This window comes from Ziziphus jujuba, chromosome 12, assembly GCF_031755915.1.
Source record: "Ziziphus jujuba cultivar Dongzao chromosome 12, ASM3175591v1".
Classification (NCBI taxonomy): Eukaryota; Viridiplantae; Streptophyta; class Magnoliopsida; order Rosales; family Rhamnaceae; genus Ziziphus; species Ziziphus jujuba.
In genome coordinates, this window is record NC_083390.1 from 16,783,574 (window position 1) to 16,803,508 (window position 19,935).

General features: G+C 32.0%; 2 protein-coding genes and 1 pseudogene across 2 annotated transcripts; all 3 read left to right on the top strand.

Moving 5' to 3' along the window:
- The first annotated feature begins 4,818 nt into the window (after positions 1 to 4,818).
- LOC107429125 (uncharacterized) lies at positions 4,819 to 8,146 on the top strand. The gene is made up of 6 exons (XM_016039773.4): positions 4,819 to 5,492; positions 5,595 to 5,631; positions 6,081 to 6,317; positions 6,426 to 6,473; positions 7,148 to 7,596; positions 7,681 to 8,146. The coding sequence occupies exons 1-6, from the start codon at positions 5,191 to 5,193 to the stop codon at positions 7,751 to 7,753; spliced, it is 1,146 nt and encodes a 381-aa protein (XP_015895259.1). The 5' UTR covers positions 4,819 to 5,190; the 3' UTR covers positions 7,754 to 8,146.
- A 1,111-nt stretch (positions 8,147 to 9,257) lies between these two features.
- Positions 9,258 to 15,702, top strand: LOC107429130 (heat shock protein 90-5, chloroplastic). Its single transcript, XM_016039778.4, has 19 exons — positions 9,258 to 9,659; positions 10,048 to 10,121; positions 10,468 to 10,593; positions 10,672 to 10,765; positions 10,882 to 10,965; positions 11,155 to 11,298; positions 11,543 to 11,659; positions 12,237 to 12,275; positions 12,364 to 12,444; positions 12,588 to 12,692; positions 12,771 to 12,911; positions 13,391 to 13,483; positions 13,595 to 13,672; positions 13,770 to 14,024; positions 14,249 to 14,351; positions 14,473 to 14,647; positions 14,720 to 14,825; positions 15,042 to 15,131; positions 15,231 to 15,702. Exons 1-19 carry the CDS (start codon positions 9,390 to 9,392, stop codon positions 15,435 to 15,437), a joined length of 2,382 nt encoding a protein of 793 aa, XP_015895264.3. The 5' UTR covers positions 9,258 to 9,389; the 3' UTR covers positions 15,438 to 15,702.
- A 2,523-nt stretch (positions 15,703 to 18,225) lies between these two features.
- Positions 18,226 to 19,935, top strand: LOC107429128 (DNA-directed RNA polymerase 1, mitochondrial-like; annotated as a pseudogene).

The following is a 19,935-nucleotide window of genomic DNA, read 5'->3' on the forward strand; positions in this document are numbered from 1 at the left end:
CGATATAAGAAAAAGAAACTTAAAAAAAAAAATTAATAAAATTGTAAAACTCGAATCTATTGAATGCATGGTTCAAACAAATACAACTATAACGTAAATTTATTTCTGTGATTAATGACATAAATTAAAAATTCGAAATATTCAATATATTTGAAAACGTAAGCCAATATATACATAGATATATATATATATACATATATAAATATACATATTAATGTAACAATAATGAATTCTATTTGGTTAATCATATAGTATAATATACCCAAAAAAAAAAATTATACATTCCAATTCATAAAATTATACATAAATATACATATATATATATATATATTATTGCCAAAAAAATATATATATATATATGTATACATACACACACACACACACACATATATATTTATATATATAGAAAGTACTTAATATAATTTGTAAGGAAATGGGGATCGAAAACATGGAAATTGAGGACGGTGGGGTGGGAATTGAAGCATACCTTGAACTACTCAATAATTGTGACACATCAAATGAACATACACACAAAAAAATAATAATAATAATAAGAAGAAGAAGAAGAAGAAGAGGAAGAAAAATAAAAATAATAGCCATTTTAGTAATTTGGTAATTTAGGGTTATTATAAAGAGTTGAAGAGTTAAGGTGGTCCAACCAACTATATTTCGGTGGGTACGGCCTCGTCTACGGTGAGTCAAATTTATATTCAAACATGGGCTTACAACAGTTACTTCAAAAAATTGAAAGCTGTGCAACTAGGGGTCCATTGTATTCGCAAATACCCACAAACGCTTCCCACCATTTTTGAGTCTCTCAAGCACGAAAACTTAAAATTAATCCTGGGTTTACAGAACAGTAGTGGTCCTCCATGTGAAAACTCATAACTATTTTCCCACAACACAAACGTAGCAGAAAGTTAAAATTAAGAAAAACTTACCGGATATCAAAGCAACAAGACTTGTATGAGCAATTTAGCAGAAGAAATAGATAGTGTTGTAAAGGCGCAAAGTACAAAATGCTTGGGCCAAATTAGCATATTTATATGTGTATGGGGACCAAATTCAACGCATTAAATGTATGAGAAAGCTTTCATTGTTTTAATTTTATAAATTACCACTTGTCCATGCACGATGGTTGGGCTTCAAAATGTATAAAGGACCATTTGGCTACCCGTAAAGCCTGTTGAAGTTCTTGAACATGCATCGTGGACAAATGTTGATCCACAAAGTTCATTGTTTTCAAGAATTTTGCATTGGGATGCGAGAAGATCATATAACTATCAATTCAACCCCAAACTTCAATATTCACCATATTAATAAAGAGGATTAGTACCAACCCCATCATGCAGTGCCTAAAGACAAGGGTGAGCCTTTTTATATATATATAAATATATATATAATCATTTTCCAATTGCAATAAAGATTAAGGATGAGAATGGTTTAATTTTAACATGGGCTAATTAATGCAATTTAGCTTCCTTTTACCAAATAAAACTACCTTTTATATGGCGTACGTGCGATTTTAGATATCTACCGCAAAACTATTGTTTTTTCATGCAAAAATTTTATGTTTGAATTAATTTCTCAACTTTCGAATTATAGAAAACAATAATGCAATTTTATTTTTTTTTTGGATTATTATGTGATATTTAAGCTTTCATTTCTAGTACTAACAAAAATTGTACATACAAGAAAGAAATTTCAAAAACTTTGAGGCTAGCTTTTTCATGATGTTTGAAGCAAAAAGGGAACTGGATTATGGTAGAACAAAATTAGCCTTAGTAATTTAAACATAGCTATATCTAATTAAGATACTTGGTCTCTCTCTGCAAGGTCATATTAGGAGCTTGTCTCTAGAAGACGGCTGCAAAATCCTAAAATATGTAAAAGATGGCCAGACAAAAGCTGCCGGTATTGGTTTAGTAATACTACTGATCATGACACATGCTTTCCTATTACTCCATGGTTGGGCTTCATTATTCTTATTATTATTTAAATAAATAAATAAATAGGACTATTAAGGTCCCCTCAGTTCATTATACTGTATAATTTATAAATGAAACTCTTGGAGGGTCTTCCTACCAAGAGCAAAATTGGTCCTTGCACTATTTAAATTAGAATAAAAAGAAAAGTCAGCCCAAATATATGCTTGATGTCTACGTGTATGATCATTGCAAAGAGAATCTGAGGTTGAACATTTAACTAGATGAAAGTTTAAACAAAGAACTTTTAAATAGCAAAACATTCATGATTGGTACAACCAAGTTTTGCTTGTCCAATGTTCCAAAATGGGTCCCTCTTTCATTTTTCTTTTTGTTTGTTTGGATAACTAAATTTTATGTCCTTCAACTATATTACCTTTTACACTTTACCCTATTATACTAAGTTTTTCATATTATTTTCTGAATTATAATTTTTTTATCAGTTAAGTTTAATTATGCATTTTTTCAGATTAATTTGATAAAATTATCACGCACAACTCACATAACTTTTTGTTTATAAATTATTTCATTCTATTTTATTTTCCTTTGGAATAATATGCAAGATTAACTTGCCAAATTTATTAAGAAAAATTGTATAGTTAGACTAAAACTAACATAATCAAAATAATAGCTTGAGGAACAATGTGATGGGCCTTATAGTTTATGAGGCAAAGTGCAAAACATAGTATAGTTGAGGGAAGTAAAATGTAGATATTTTTTTTTTCTTTCTTTTTTTTTTTTTTTTTTTTGAAGAACTACATTTTATCCCTTTCAAATATATTACATTTTACACTTTACCCTTCAAACTACAAAATTCCTCATATTACCCCCTTTGGCATTACTTTTTTTTATCAGTTTAGCTTAATTATGCAATTTAATTCCATAATAAAATTTGGCAAAATTGGCTATACATAATGTCTAAAAGTAAAATAAAAGTGTTCATATATAATAAAGTAAACATGAGGTTCGGTAATGTAGAAAGCGTGCAAAAAAAGTATAAATGAGGTAGTAAGATGTAGTTATCCCCTTTATTTTTATTTTTGGTTTCTTGTAGTATATTAGAAACGTAAAAGAAAAAAAAAATGGAATTATTATTCAAGAAAACAACGTTAAAAGACATTAGGTTGCTCCTAAAGAGAGATTGGGTTCCGGTAAAAAAGAAAAAAGAAAAAAACAAATAATAATAATAATAACAATAATAATAATCATAACAATAATAAAATGGAAACATAATGTATTCCATTAAATTGACAGACCAACCCCCTTTTTTATATATATGAATAATTTGCAAGATCAACTTGAATTCAAATAAGTAATTATCTAAAAAACTTCACAATCTACTAAAGTAGAAATAGGGAAAGAAGTGCGTGCGTGTGTGTATATGTGTGTGTGTGTGTGTGTAAATGTTGCACACACCCTGTAAAGCAAATTATGACTGGTTTTCTTTATGGAATAAATGCCAACGTAATGGAAGTTAAACTAAGAGAGTCTAAAGAGAAACAAGTCATTCAAGGTCAAAAATAATGAAGTAGATATGTACTAGTAGTCTAATATGCAATCATGGGATGTTTCCCCTCTTCCTATATCAAAGTCCCACCCTTACATTTTCCTTTCACATTTTGAAATCATCAGCCCCACCCTTTCATCATTCCTTTTACTTTTCGAGACACACTTCTATTTTAATGGATCAGCAAATTATCACCAATCCCTATTACCCTCTATTAGTTATTTTGGTGCATTCCCTATTACCCTCTACATTGAAGTGGAATAACAGAAAATAAAGGGTTTATTTGGTTAATTAATTAGATTTCAAAAAAGAAAAAAAAGGTTCTTTTTTTTTTTTTCGAAATAATTAAAATTGAGAATATCATTTGAAAAAAATTAAAAATTAAAAGCGCTTGAAACAAAAATAAAACTGGAGGTACTTAATTGAAAACTTTGAAATTTGAGGCACTAAACTATAATTAAGAAAAAGCTAGAAGACCCATTAACGTGGTTAAATAATTACTCGGTAGTTTTGGATCTTATGGAGCCACAATATATTTTTACTTATTATATGATCATCTTAACTTCTTTTGAAAATATCCCTAATAAATTTATAATATAGAGAAAACCTTCCATGTTAGGACATGCTTGTGGCAAGTCAACTGTTTTATAATGATTTTGAATTTAAATTTTCATACCTTCAATATAAATGGAGATTTGAAAGAAAAAAAAAGTAATGTCCAGATACCAAAATATATATCAAATAATATATTCATGTAATTTAAATATAAATAAGTGAATTTTTAAATGAATAAATGATTAAAAAACATAAATCAATTATTTGTTACATCATTTGTCATACTATTATGACTATTTAGTAAATAAATTTGATGATTAATATGATTTATCATTATTGAAAAAAATAAATTTCAAAGAAAGCCAAATGATCTCAATCCATTAATATATAGCTTATGGAAAAAAAAACTAATAAATAAGGAAAACATTTTTTGCTATTTTAAATTTAAAAATCTATGTTTTTATTGTCATTTAAGGCCAAAACTCATCAAAGTTGACCAAGAAATAAGCAACCACATTTCAAAAAAAGGAAAAAAAAAAATTCGGTTTTGATGAAATTATGAAAACAGCAATAATTCTTGGTTAAGATCTGTTGGAGCGGTCTGTGTCTTGTCCATGACGTCTCCTTCTCAAAAATATATCAAAAAAGGCGAGATATTGTGTACCAGCTGATGATACGCATCACAAAATCAAACCAAAAAAATAAATGAATAAATAAATAAAGGAAGGACTTGGCCTTTCCCAAAGTTTTACCAAAATTTTCACCTACAGTAGTTAATGTTATCAATTCCCTTTTCTTTTCATACAAATACCATAAAAACTTCTTCACAAAATCAGAACCCCGGAAATCACTCTTAATCAGCAACAACGCTAGCCGACAAAAATTCCTTCATCCATCTTTGTGTACTTTCTATCTTTGCCTATTCTCTAATTCTCTCTCTCTCTCCCTCCCCATATACCAAAGTTTTCAAAAATTTTCTGAACAACCAAACAGAATTTCATTCAAATTCATAAGCCAAAAAGACACAAACATCATATAGTCCAAACAGATTATAACTATAGGCCAAATCTTTACCATGCAGTTCAGGACAAACTAAGTCTTCCTTATTTTGTACATCTTTGTTTTTGTCTTTTATACATTGAAATGGGGTCTGCAACATCTTCAATGGCTGCAAAATTTGCATTTTTCCCACCCGACCCTCCTTCATATAACTTGTATCTGGATGAATCAACAGGCAAGATGAGGATGTCAGATGTTCATCCTAGAGAGGATGTTGATGTTATGAAGTTGATCACCAAGAAAGGGAATGAGATAGTGGCTATGTACGTTAAAAACCCTTCAGCTTCACTAACACTGCTTTATTCTCATGGAAATGCTGCTGATCTTGGTCAGATGTATCACATTTTCACTGAGCTTAGTCTTCAATTGGGTGTTAATCTTATGGGGTAAGTATAAATGGGTTTCGGATATTTTCGAGTTTAAAGGAGAGAAACTCCTTTGAATTTACAGATAGTATGAGACTCTGTGTGTTTTCTTGTGCTTTGCAGGTATGATTATTCTGGCTATGGACAATCTAATGGAAAGGTATATATTCTGTGTTCTTTTCCTCAAAAAGACTACGCACGTGTTACTGTTTAAAAGTTTTTAGAAGTCCAAAAAAGGATTTGAACTTTGTGCTTTTAAATAGGGTAGGCAGAGTATGAATATGCTAACTATTTTTAACATTTCCCAAGTTCATGCAGGAAATGTTCTTACAAGCCAGTTGACGAATATTCAAACAAATTTTTAACATAATAGCTATGGTATTTATTTAGTTTTAAAATGATTTGATAAAAACAAAGTATGAAACATAAAATGCTGCACCAGACTATTTTTCTTTATGTTTCGTTTTTATGCTCATTTTCTAAGCAAGTTGGACTTATAATGTCATCGTCCTTGTTTGGCTTGGTTGATTATTTTTGATCTGCTTAGTTTTCTGCATATAACTAAGAGCAGACTATTGATTATACGTGTAACATAATTTTCCCAATTAGCCAAGTGAGCAGGACACCTATGCAGACATAGAGGCTGCGTATAAATGTCTCGAAGAAACATATGGTGTGAGAGAGGAAGACATTATATTGTATGGGCAGTCAGTTGGAAGTGGACCTGCTTTGGAGTTAGCTATTCGATTGCCTCACTTGAGAGCTGTAGTCCTGCATAGTCCAATCTTGTCTGGCCTTCGAGTTATGTATCCTGTCAAGCGAACATTCTGGTTCGACATTTATAAGGTTTTTATCTGCATGTACTTTTCTGTTTTCAATGTGCTGTTACCATATGTTTGCTTTAATCTTTGTAATCATGTTCTTCATTCAATGTTTGATCTTGTTTTATTGCAGAATATCGACAAAATTCCACTCGTCAACTGTCCAGTTTTGGTAATTCATGTGAGTCAATTTATTTCCAAAAGCTTTTCCTTGCTATATAGTGATTCTAAGCATTTGTATGCGTTATGTGGTTCACATTTAATCTGTCTGTGAACTACCAATTTAAATTTCTGTCAAGTTGAACTGAAATTTACAGTTTCTAGGCTCTTTGCCTTCTTTGTAAATCAAACTAAAAGAATTGCGAAATGAAATATACTATTTCAAAACTCTTCAGCTAAAATGAATAGGATACTTTCTAGTGAAAATTTACTAAAATGGATTTTGGTGTTTCTCCTCTTTTCTTTTTTTTTTTTTTTGTTTTTTTTTTTTTTTTTTGGTTTGTTTTATAACTTTTTAGGAAGCTTAGGCCTGGTTGTTGGGAAAACTTGGAATGTATATGCTCTGTATCAAATACAGAGACATCAAATCCTATTACCAGGGAAGCTTTAATTTCAATGCTTTGCCATATAAACTCAGATCAATTTTTCACAGTTTATGAATTCCATGACAGTGATAAGATCAGCTAAAATGGAATTTAGTAGATAGTAGCCATTTGACATCCTCTTTATCAACTAATATATAGAGTGATATATATTGCCTTATAAAGTCAAATTTCCATACTCCTAAGAAATTTTGCTTTTAAGCTGATTTTGGTGTAAGATTCTCCTATATGATACAGCTGCTAAATCTGACAGGGAACTGAAGATGAAATTGTAGATTTCTCTCATGGTAAGCAGCTATGGGAGCTTTGCAGAGAGAAGTATGAGCCATTGTGGCTTAAAGGAGGAAATCATTGTAACTTGGAAGCTTATCCAGAGTACTTGAAGCACCTCAAAAAGTTCATATCTGCCATAGAGAAACTTCCACGTATTGGAAATGTTAGCGAGCAAGCTACAGATCAACTTGAGTGTGCTTCAAAGACCACAGATCAAAATGCAGAGAAGGGAAGGTCAAGCACTGACCATAGAGAGAAGTCTAGGTCTAGTACCGGGCAAAGAGAAAAATCTAGGCTGAGCACAGACAGCAGAGAGAAATCAAGAAGCAGCACCGACAGGAGGGAGAAATCAAGAAGGAGCATGGATCGATCTGGGAAGGCAAGGAACAGCACGGATCAGTCAGAGAGAGCACGAAACAGCTTCGATCGGTCAGTTTTTTAAACTTGTTTTCATTGACTGCTAATGTTTTATGCTTCATTCTGACAGTGACTGCTTGAAATCAATGAATGCAGCTTAGGAGATATGGTGAGATCAGTTGGATTATGCAATGTAGATTGTTTAAAGCAAGCAGCTTCAGAGGCTTGAGGTGGGAAGTCTAAAAAGTACTTGAGTTGTAAATTGATCCTCTGATTCCTTGTTTGATTGATTGGTTGGGATGTTTTTGGCTGATGGGAATGACTCCTTCCATGGTTATATATACAGAGGCATGCATGCATGCAGCCTTCTTATGTGGAGTTTTCCTTTCTCTTTCTCCTTTCTTTTTCTGGCCTGATATGAATAAAACAAGCAATAAGTATTGCAAACTATAAATCTCAATTCAATATGGTAATAGTTGTACTCATAGTTGATGATTTTATTCTAAAATCCATTACAGCATACTTCTTCATTGTGAAAATATATGGTAAAGGGAGCTGGAATGTCCTCGGTAGTTACTGGTTTGCCTTAACACTCTTTTAGTTGATAGCTTGTGCTGTGAAAGAATATAAACTCCAATTTCTGTCAAAACTCCAAATTTTCTTTGTTGCTTATTAAGGTTAAGCAGTTTCTGATGCCAAGGATGGCCACAGATTGAATTGGCATATCCATTATCAATTTTCCATCTCAAACACACGATTTTGATGAACTGTTCAATATCTAAGGAAGCAGAAAGCCGCCCATAAATGTATATATTTCTTTATCCTTTCATTAACTGGAAAGTGGAAAGAAAGTGATAAAGTAACAAGACCTCCAACTACAGGAAACAGAAGTTTGAAAAGGAAGAAGAACGGCAGTGCGTGAAGATTTCAGTTAAGAGATACAACTTCCATATCCGAGATAAAATAAAAAAAATAAAAAAAAAATTGCAAAGAAAAAAAAAAAGTATGATTACGAAGTTGCACTAGACTCTGAAGAAATTAAATTTTACTTAATTGAATTGGACCCAATTTGAATTGACTCAAAGTAACTTTTGAATAAACCCACTAGCTGAAAACCTTTCAGCAAGAAGCAAGTACGCACATTGCAAGAGTGAGAGAGAGAGAGAGAGGAAAAGAATTAATTAGCAGCCATGTTTTATACCAAGCATTTTTTTGGGGCCTCGAAGCTTAGTGAAGCATCATCGATCCTGTCTATTACACAAAAATTAACATTACAAAGTAGTCTTATTTTTATGGCATTATTTCTGCAATTTATTGCAAAAAAAATAATAATTATCTGTTGGTTTTTATAATTATGCTCATGGACGTGGGAGAGAATTGATGAAATTATTGTTTTGACAATTTCATGTTACAATTAAATTATAGCTTGAAGGTTTTCTCAGAGAAGACCATCTAACTTTTCTAATTTTGGTGAAGAAAAAATAAAATAAAATAAGACTTCAAACCCAGGTTAATAAATAAAATAAGACTTCCAAAAAGTCCAGAATTTATTTATTTATTTTTATTTTAAAAAAAGAAGTTATTTTTCCGGTGGACAATTTTCCTATCAAAGTGCTAAAAAAAAGAAAGAAAAAAGAATAGTTAAGCAGATAATGTGGTTGCTGAAATGGCAGCATCTAGGCCTTACAAATTCCACACAAATAGCTCCAAATAAAGCCTCCCGGTTGTTTCTGTAGTTTCTAGAACAATCTGCCTTCGCAGCATCAAAGTCTTAAACCCCTCTTTCAAGGGTTTTTACACTCTCCCAACTCTCTCACCCACAAAACAATATATTTTTCTGCGGTACTCTCTAGGGCTGTTTCTCAATGGCTCCAGTTCTAAGCAGGAGTTTAGCCAACGCTTCTCTAGCTACACTTCCCTCTTCATCCCCCTTCACAGCTGGAAATCCCAGTAAAGTATTCAACTTTAGAAGCACTTTTGTCCCACAAAATGGGATCGGAAGGGGCTTATCATGTAGTGGGTTGAAGTGGAAGCTCGAGAGGAGAAATAGTCGAATCGCCGTGCGGTGTGAAGCGGCGGTTGCCGAGAAGGAGGCCGGCGATACTTCTGGCGAGAAATTTGAGTACCAAGCCGAGGTGGGTTTCTTTCATTTTCTTATAAAGTTTTTGTCTTTTTTGTGTTCCCAGAATTGGAAATTTTACCTAAACTCTCTTCTGTTTCTGAGAGAATAGGGGAATTGAAAGAAGTTGTAAATATTGGAATTGCTTCTCCAACCCATGACCAAAATCTACTTGAAAGTTTTAATCTTTTATGTATTTATGCTTTTTTTTTTTTTTAGTAAAGTGAGTACTTTTGTGTATATATTATGAAGTTTTGGTAATATATTGGGATGATAACTTGAATGGGGTTCAATTTGTGCTCATTTCCATTTGATAAAGATTATCTTTTGTTTTCACACGTGAGATTGCTGACTTATTGTTTGTCATTTGGGAATTGAGAATTTGAGATTGTAACCACTCGCAGGTCAGTCGACTATTAGATTTGATAGTTCATAGTCTTTACAGCCACAAGGAGGTGTTCCTTCGAGAGCTTGTCAGGTGAGTTGTTTATTGCTATTTTTGATTTATACGGACTTCTTTTGATTTGAATTTCCGCTATTCTTGTTTCTTTTTTACAAATTTTAAACTAGTTATGGGCTGCACATGACAATGATGCAGCCTATGTGAGGACACCATACTTCTTGTTCCTAGTCTCTGAACAATGTGGTTTGCAAATCTTTGGTTGAATTTTATACCTTTCTGTCCCGTATCTCTAACGTGTCTTAAAATGTGCGTATGACATAAGAGACATGAGAGATCATGAGAATTGGTGTTTATATGGCGGTGGTTTCTTTGGTTTCGGTCATATACTGATTTACTATTATTACTATTTTTTTCTCTCCAGTAATGCAAGTGATGCATTGGACAAGTTGAGATTTTTAAGTGTGACTGAGCCTTCTTTGCTTGGAGATGCTGGTGATCTAGAGATACGAATCAAACCTGATCCAGATAATGGGACCATCACTATAACGTAAAGTGATTTCAAGCCTCATTTTTTTGGAGGATAGAAGAGTGTGTTTTTCTGAAATTGTGTTCTCTGATTTCTCAGGGATACTGGTATTGGAATGACAAAAGAGGAGCTCATTGATTGTCTAGGAACTATTGCTCAGAGTGGTACTTCAAAATTCTTGAAGGCATTGAAGGTATCTTCTTCCCCTGTCAATGTATCTAGAACTAGTTATGCACTTAGTTGCATTTAGTTTTGTATTGTGTTATTTGAGGCTTCAATATTAACTATATTGACGTTTTACTCTTCCAGGAAAATAAGGATCTTGGTGCAGATAATGGGTTGATTGGTCAATTTGGTGTTGGTTTCTATTCTGCTTTTCTTGTTGCTGAGAAGGTGTGGACTGTTTTTTTGTGTTTCGATCATGCCTTGTCACAGCAATATGCTCTTGGTCATGCATCTTATATTAGCATTCAGCAGTTTTCTTGGGGGTTGCTATACATATAAATATTGAATTATTGACGCATCTGATAACATCTGTTTATGGAGTTGCTAACTATAGGTGATATATATATGCACAATCAGGTTGTTGTCTCCACAAAAAGCCCAAGGTCAGATAAGCAATACGTTTGGGAATCTGAGGCTGATAGTAGCTCATATATAATTAAGGAAGAGACAGATCCTGAAAAGCAACTGCAACGTGGAACACAGATCACACTCTATTTAAGGGTACTTTTGCCGCTTTATTTATTTTCTCATTATAAGGGTCACTATAATTGTATCAGAAGTTTATGCCTTATCTTGTGTGGGACGTTTGCCCTATTGTTCATTTGAGTTGTTTCTCTTTTTTATTTTCTTTTACTTTTTCAATCAGCAAATTGTGATCCACGTGTATTAACAGAGTTCAGTGCAATAACATTTGATATACTTGCCTTATTACTAGAAGTCATTTAGAATTCTGTTGTTTTCACAGGCTGATGACAAATATGAATTCTCAGAGCCAACCAGAATTCAAAATTTGGTGAAGAATTACTCGCAGTTTGTTTCTTTCCCTATCTATACTTGGTTGGAAAAATCAAGGACTGTTGAGGTGAGAACTCCTATTTTTGTGTTAATGAACACTTTTAACTGTTATTGAGTTGGTTTTGGGGGGAAATAAGATAATTAGATATCAAATGAAGGTTATCTTACTTCTTTTGTTTTGTGTATCATGTTAACTATCATCCTTCATTATAAAAGAATACTAGATGGTAATAATGGATATTGTTAAGTCGAAATCAGTCTGATGGTTATTTACCATAACTTGATGAATTAGCTTTCATTGTCTTGATCTCTTAGTTTAATCCTGAACATTGCAGTGTAATTATCTGATTCATCTCAGCTTATAAATTAATAATTAATAGATAAATATATTATAAAATATTATAAATTAATAAGTTATATATTTCATTATTATTATAAAAGTTATAATATTATAAATCAGTTTTTTTGAAACCCTCTGCTTCAATTGTTATTTTTTCACAAAATGCTAACATAAGATAACAAGCCCAGTCTTTCACTAAGATTTTTTTAGTTGGAAATTATAGCTGTTAAAAATCTAACTTAATTTGATATTTCAATTTGATATTTCTGTAGTCATATCTTTATGACATTGGTATCCTTGACAGGTGGAAGAGGAGGAAGAACCAAAAGAAGGAGAAGCAGAGGTAATTAGCATAGAATCCTATTTTAGGGCATTGCAGTTTCTATTTTTGATTAGTATGATATTGAGTAGGTTACTATACTTGTTAACAGGGCGAGAAGAAAAAGAAGAAGACAACAAAAACCGAGAAATATTGGGACTGGGAACTAGTCAATGAAACAAAACCAATTTGGGTGAGTTATGCTGTTTATGCTCTGAGGTGGTTCGATGCTATTGTATGATTTTTATTTTTATTTTTATTTTTGTTTCTAGGTGGCTTTCATTTTGCTTGATACTCCATGTAATGAACTTCATGTTTCTTTTCATTCAAATGCAGATGCGGAATGCAAAGGAAGTTCAAAAAGAAGAGTACCAAGAATTCTACAAGAAAACATTCAATGATTTCTTGGATCCACTTGCATACACTCATTTCACAACTGAGGTATGCAGACAACATAGTTCTGTAAAGTGAATAATATAGATGGTTTGGAGTTTGACTTTTAATTTTAAAATTATGCAGGGTGAGGTGGAGTTCAGGAGTGTTCTTTATATTCCTGGAATGGGGCCTCTTAACAACGAGGATGTAATAAATCCAAAAACTAAAAATATACGTTTATATGTGAAACGGGTGTTTATCTCAGATGATTTTGATGGTGAGCTGGTAAGTTTGTTACTTTCCGATTGAATTCATTTTATCCCTAACTTTAGATTCTATGGAGTCCTTGTGTGTATGGTTTGATGTTGACTATATTCTTCATCAAGTATAAATTAGGTTCTAGTGTGTGTACATTGAGATTGAAAATTAAAGTCATTTCCTTTGTATTTTAATCAAATAAGATATTCTTCCATGTTGAACATTTCAATGTTATGTACTTTATAAAACATGTTTTGTTCTATCTCTGTCTTTTTGGAACTTAACTTTTTTGCAATCTTAAAACTTCTATGGCAGAAGAGTGGTTTGTTAGGCATTTAGTAGGTTTTTAATAACTCCTATCAAGCAAGTTACAATTGCCCGAGCAACACATCATGTTGTTATATGCATCTCACTTAAGAGTATATATTTTCCAGTTTGATGTCAACTTGTATTTTCATATGAAACCCCTCAGACGTATTACTAAATAATTTGAAATTGGTTTGCAGTTTCCACGGTATTTGAGTTTTGTGAAGGGTGTGGTGGACTCTGATGACCTTCCTCTAAATGTTTCTCGAGAGATCCTTCAAGAAAGCCGAATTGTAATTCCGTAAACTTTACACACTTCTATAAAATTTATAAAATTCTTGCAGTTTTATGTTCAGTTTAATTTTGCATGTGCTCTTAGTTTCCCATCTATCTGGTGTTTTCAGGTGAGAATCATGAGAAAGAGACTTGTGAGGAAAACATTTGACATGATCCAAGATCTAGCTGAAAGTGAAAATAAAGAGGTCTGTAGCTATATAAATGCAGTTTTCTTATTTCCTCTTGAGGTTTTTTATTTTTTATTTATTTTTATTTCTTGAAAATGGTTGAATTTGATTGCAGGATTACAAGAAATTCTGGGAGAACTTTGGCCGGTTTATAAAGTTGGGATGCATTGAGGACTCTGGGAATCACAAGCGCATAACACCTCTTTTGCGGTTCTACTCTTCGAAAAATGAGGAAGAACTAACAAGTTTAGATAACTATGTTGAGAACATGGGTGAGAACCAGAACGCTATCTATTACTTGGCAACAGACAGTCTGAAAAGTGCCAAGTCTGCTCCATTCTTAGAGAAGTTGCTTCAGAAAGATATTGAGGTATGTCTTTGTGTGTTCTGCAAGACTGCTCCCTTTTTAGTGGAGCTTATTTAGCAAAATCCGTGGCACGAAGTTACTATGCTTTTGGGATTTCTCCTTAATTTTATTGCTCAACTCTGAAAAAATGTTCTCTCATATTTTTTGTGTATGTTCCTTTCTCTGGTGTGTTATATGTTACTCTGAATTTTTTTGGGATAATGGCTGATGTAATTATTTTCTCTCAGGTTCTATATTTAATAGAGCCCATTGATGAAGTTGCGATCCAGAACTTGCAGACCTACAAAGAAAAGAAATTTGTTGACATAAGCAAAGAAGATCTAGAGCTTGGTTGGTGCTCTTGCATTCACTTATATTATTATTATTATTAAAGTTTATAACCTATTATTGCTTCATTTTTTCTATTCTTGTGCGCACCTTTCTCAATGGGAGAGTTCCATTGAAATGCCAGGTGACGACGATGAGGTCAAAGAAAGAGAAACCAAACAGGAATATAATCTTCTATGTGATTGGGTAAAGCAACAGCTTGGTGATAAGGTAGCAAAAGTCCAAATCTCTAAGCGTCTGAGTTCATCTCCCTGTGTTCTTGTTTCTGGCAAGTTTGGATGGTCCGCTAATATGGAAAGGTACGTTATGGACCGTGTTAAAAATAAACGCTCAAGGAAAGGTCATATTGACAGATTTTTCCTTTTTGACAGATTGATGAAAGCTCAGGCTCTTGGGGATACCTCAAGTTTGGAATTCATGAGGGGGAGGAGAATATTGGAAATTAATCCAGATCATCCCATTGTTAAAGACCTAAATGTAAGCTAATTTGAATTCTGCACTAGTTAGTGCTTCACTTGGAAATATTGTTGTAATCTAATCAATTGTTCACTAAAGTCTACTAGAATGTAAAACTGGTTGTGAGAATATCTATCATTTTTGTATGCCCATGTGTGGAGGAAATCTACAATGGTTAACAATTTGAAAGTAGTTATGGCTTCAAAGGGTTGATTTACTTTGTTTATTCTTTTGCAGGCTGCATGCAAGAATGCTCCTGATAGCATTGATGCCAAGAGAGCAGTTGATCTCCTATACGATACGGCCTTGATCTCCAGTGGATTCACGGTAAGGACAATGCAGAAACATCTTTTATTCGATGTTACCATTACATAAACAATATGGGAATTAGTCGTAATGATGATACTTTCCCAATTGATCATGCAGCCTGACAGCCCAGCTGAGTTGGGAAACAAAATATATGAGATGATGGCAATGGCCCTGGGAGGAAGATGGGGTAGATCAGAAGAGGAGACAGATGCAGCAACAGATGACAATGCTGCAAAGTCTGATGCAAGTGCCGGTGAATCCTCGGAGGCTCAAGTGATCGAACCATCGGAAGTGAGGGCAGAGACTGATCCTTGGAGTGATTAAATATCCCATTAAGACATTGTTCAATGAAAAATTTTGGCATTATAGAAAGGGAGAGAGATCAATTAGGATAGGGAAAACAGTGCACACAAAGCAGGTTCATGCACACTGGGTTTTTGGTTGGGTAAGGGAGGGGGAAGAGAGAGAGAGAGTGATGCTCATATACTTTGTGATGGAAAAGTAATTATTATTGTTATGATGTGCTGGCTGCTGCTGTTGATTTATAATGCTCGTTTTAAAATTCAAATTTCATGTGATTTTCTTAATATCTTTTGTGCCGTGTCTCTGCATATTCTTTGGTGTTCCTTTGAATTTTCTTAGGGATCCATGTTTGAAAGAATTATATTTCACCAAGGGTGATAGTGCGAGTGGGTGAGTCTGTAAAACATGCTCAGCCCTGATATAACGAAGGTTCAATTTACTGCCCATTTTGTAATGTTACGTTTCTTTAGTACAGCAATTTGGCATCTTTGCATTGTAAATTTTATTGGAGTTGGTATTTTGTATCTTGAAAATTTACTGGCTATTTGCACTCTAAATTTATAAAATCCTTGCGTTGTTGATTTTTATGTAAGATTTTAGACGAAAGTGAAAATGTGAAGTGTAATTTTATATGGTTCTAAGTGGAAAATTGTAAAAATTTTCAAATAAAAAATAATGAAGAATTTAAAGAAATATAGATGATTATTATCTTTTTAAATAATTTGTTTAAATTTTTTTAAAAGAAATTGCAAATGTAATTTTTCAAAAATAAAAATAAAAATCTCTATATATAATAAATATTCTAAAAAAATAAATAAATAAAAACCAATAAAAAATTTTTGGATATGTAAATTAAAAAAAAAAAAAACTGCGTATATTATTAGAAAATTTTAAATGCACAAAACAATAAAAATAATAATTTGTGCATATCTTAGAGATTAAAAAAAAAAAAAAAAACAAAGACCTATAAAAAAGAAAGTGATCAAGTATTGCTAAATTATAAAAAGAAATTTTGAAAAATTATTTTTATAAAATATGTTCTTTTATTTATTATATATATTTTTCATTTATAATATAACAATTTTTTATAAATATTTTGTAAAATAAGTTAACAATACTTTTATAATATTTCAGCTAAAAATATGTTATATTTTATATTATATAGAACTAATGTAACAAAATTTTGTTATATTTATATTTTATAAAATTTTATAAATAACAAATATAACAAAATATTATAAAATATTATTCTGAATAATAAATATAAATATAAAAAATACATATAATAAGATGAAAAAAACATATCTTATAAAAAATGCTAGATCGCTTTTTTTTTTTTATAGGTCATTATGTTTTTTATAATATTTGTAATAAGCATAAATTATTATTTTTATTTTTTTAAAAATTTATATTTGCATTTTTATAATAATCTATGCAGTTTTCTTTTTCATATTCATATTTTTATTAGTTTTTATTTATTCAATTTTTAGAATATTTATTATATTTAAAGATTTTTTATTTTTGAAAAATTGCATATAATCTTTTTAAAATTTTAAAAAATTTATCATTACTTTTATTTAAAAAATTTATCATTACTTTTATTTAAAAAAATTTATAATTTTCATCTTAAATTATATAAAATTACACTTTCACCCTAATTTCTGTTTAGTACTTGATAAAAAAATCAACAAACATTTGCAAGATTTTATAAGTTCGAATGCAAATTGATAGAAAAAATTCTTTAGGATGTAATGTGTTAACACTGATAAAATTCAATATATATTGGTGCTAATTTTTTTTAAAAGAATTTACCAAAAAAAATATATATATAAATTTTTAAAATTTGTGTACATATAGTGATGGTAATATGAAAAAAAAAAAGAAAAAAAAGTGAAGCAGAAAGAAACTATTTTTGGTAGTTGAATTTCACTAGTGATAATTGCTATGAGTAACTAAATGGTGATGGAATTCAGATTTCTATTCTATCTTAATCTATTCGAAAACATTATTCAACTCAATAGGAAAAAGTTCTTTTTTTTTTTTTTTCCTTTTCTTTTTTCTCTTTTTTCATTTTTTATATATGCTTAGATTATAGTTCATTTTTTGGTCATAGTTCTTTATAATCAAATAATCACACATTTAATTTCCAAAAAAAAAAAAATAATTAAAAAAAATCACACATTTAATAGAGAAATGTCATGACATATGTAATGCACGATTATTTTGGGAAAAAGAAAACCCGACCCGATGGATCTGCCCGATACATAAACTACCCTGCTGGGTTAGTGGCACAGGATTCAACTAAAAACCTAAATAAAATAAATAAATAAATAAATAAAATTAGAAAAAGGCTAACGTAGTTACGTAGGGTTCAAGGAGGGTTCAGAGGTGGGCAATACACTGTTGCTGTCCCCTTCCTGCTTCAGAAATCTTGCTCATCCATTTCACTTTTATTCTTCTTCCTTGTGCCACCTCTTAACTTTCTTCTAATTTCCTTTTGTTCAAAACTTTCCTGGAAAATTCTCAATCCATCATTGTTGAATGATCAGTACCACTTCTTCACCTCTGCTTTGTCTGCTTCAAAGTCCAATTCTCCTCTTCAAGACTGATAAATTAATTATAAATTTGATTTTAAAAAATATGTTAGAGGAACTTAGCCAAACAAGCTGCTTCGAGGAAGATCAACTTCTCCTCCGAGTCTCAAATTCCATCTTGGTTTTCTAGCTCTGATAAATTTTCCAAAGACTCAAAAATTTCTTGAAGAGTTTAGGCCTTTCAGTAGTAATTTATTCTCGGTTTACAGTACTGAAAACCCAGTTTACTGAATTCAGGTAAACCTTTTGGTCTTCCTGGGTTCTCTAATAGTGTAAAAGGTTATAGTGTTGTTTCCACTGATGCCAAGGAGGAACCATCTGGTCCAGATGAAAACCAACACCAGGAGTTATTGGATGAGATAGAGAAACAGATACAGATTGAGACAGAGGATTGGGAAGAAGCGGCCAAAGATTACCAAGAGCTTCTAATGGGTAGGTGTGAGCAGAAACTTCCCAGTTGAGCCTTATGTGAAGTCGTTGTTCTGTGGTTGGTTTGAGCCTTTGTGTGATGCAATTGCTGCCGATCAGAAGATGTACAAGGAAACGAAGAATAAACCATCGTATGCTCCGTTTTTGGATCACTTACCATTAGATACGATGGCAGTTATTACACTGCATAAGTTGATGGGGTTGTTGATGACAGATAGTGGAGGAATTGGGGATGTCAGTGTAGTACAAGCCGCTTGCCAGATGCGTGAAGCCCTTCAACATTAGGTGAGTAAACTTAGAATCTCAATTTTGCCAAAGTGTCTGATCAACATTTTTGTTTTGATAATATTTTTTAAGTATATAGTATGTAGCAAACTATCCAAACAGAACCCAAATCTTTATGTTTGCCATAGTATGAATTGTGGCCATATTCAAAATAAAAAAGTGGCTGTGAGGGATTAATTAGTTTGTAGTTTGTCTTAGAGATAGTCTTGACAAATCGGCTTGAACTTTTTGTACTTTCTCAATGCAAGTTAATGAATCCTTTTCTTCCTAAACTCCTCCTTCACTAGCTGAAGGTTTCTGTTAAAAGCAATTTCATCTCTTTGATGCTGTTACCCACATGTCCTTTTTATATACTTCAACAAGAATTTCAGCTGCTATATTTTAGCAGTCAGTTTGCAGCTAAATTTTGTAATTGTGACCGCTTAGTTTACTTTATATGACGTAAAATAGGTGTTTTATTCTTTTGGATATGTAAGAATTATTCATGAGGATCTCTTACATGGACCAGGTTAAGATACACAGATTTTTAAAGAAAGACAGAGAAGAACACAATTGATAACAAACCCTGAGGGTGAATCTGCTTCTGTTACAAATGAACAAGAGAAACAAATCAAAGATCAACAGAAGCTGAGAAAGAAGGTTAGTTAATAAAAAAGCAGAAGGTGAAGCAATTAAGGGAAATAGTGAACAAAAACAGGATGACTCTAAGCCTTGGGGTAAGGAAGACCCATGTTAAGGTATGTGATTTCTATAGTTCTACAGCTGAAGATCATCTTGTTGTTGCAATTGCTATTTCATTTTGGTTCTTGTACTATCCAGATTGGAAGTAGATTGATGCAATTTTTAATGGAAACGGCCCTATATACAACCTCCAGAATCCAGTTGATCAATTAGGAGATGGTCCCCGAAATATGGCTTACATTTGCACACACACTTCAAACCGTTGAAATACGATGAGAAAAAAAAAAAAAAAATTTGCATTTTTATTTACTTTACCCTCTCTCTCTTTCCCTTCTCCCAGTATCAATAGGGAGGGCAGCAGGAGATATGGAGTTATCGAATATGATCCACTAGTTCGCAGAGGACTCGAGAAAACAGTAACTGAATGGGTCATACAAGGGTGGTTGTACTGTAGTATATTCTCCTCTTTAATATAATGGTGAACCTCATGTACTCTGGTTGTACTGTAGTTTTTTTTTTTTTTTTTTTTT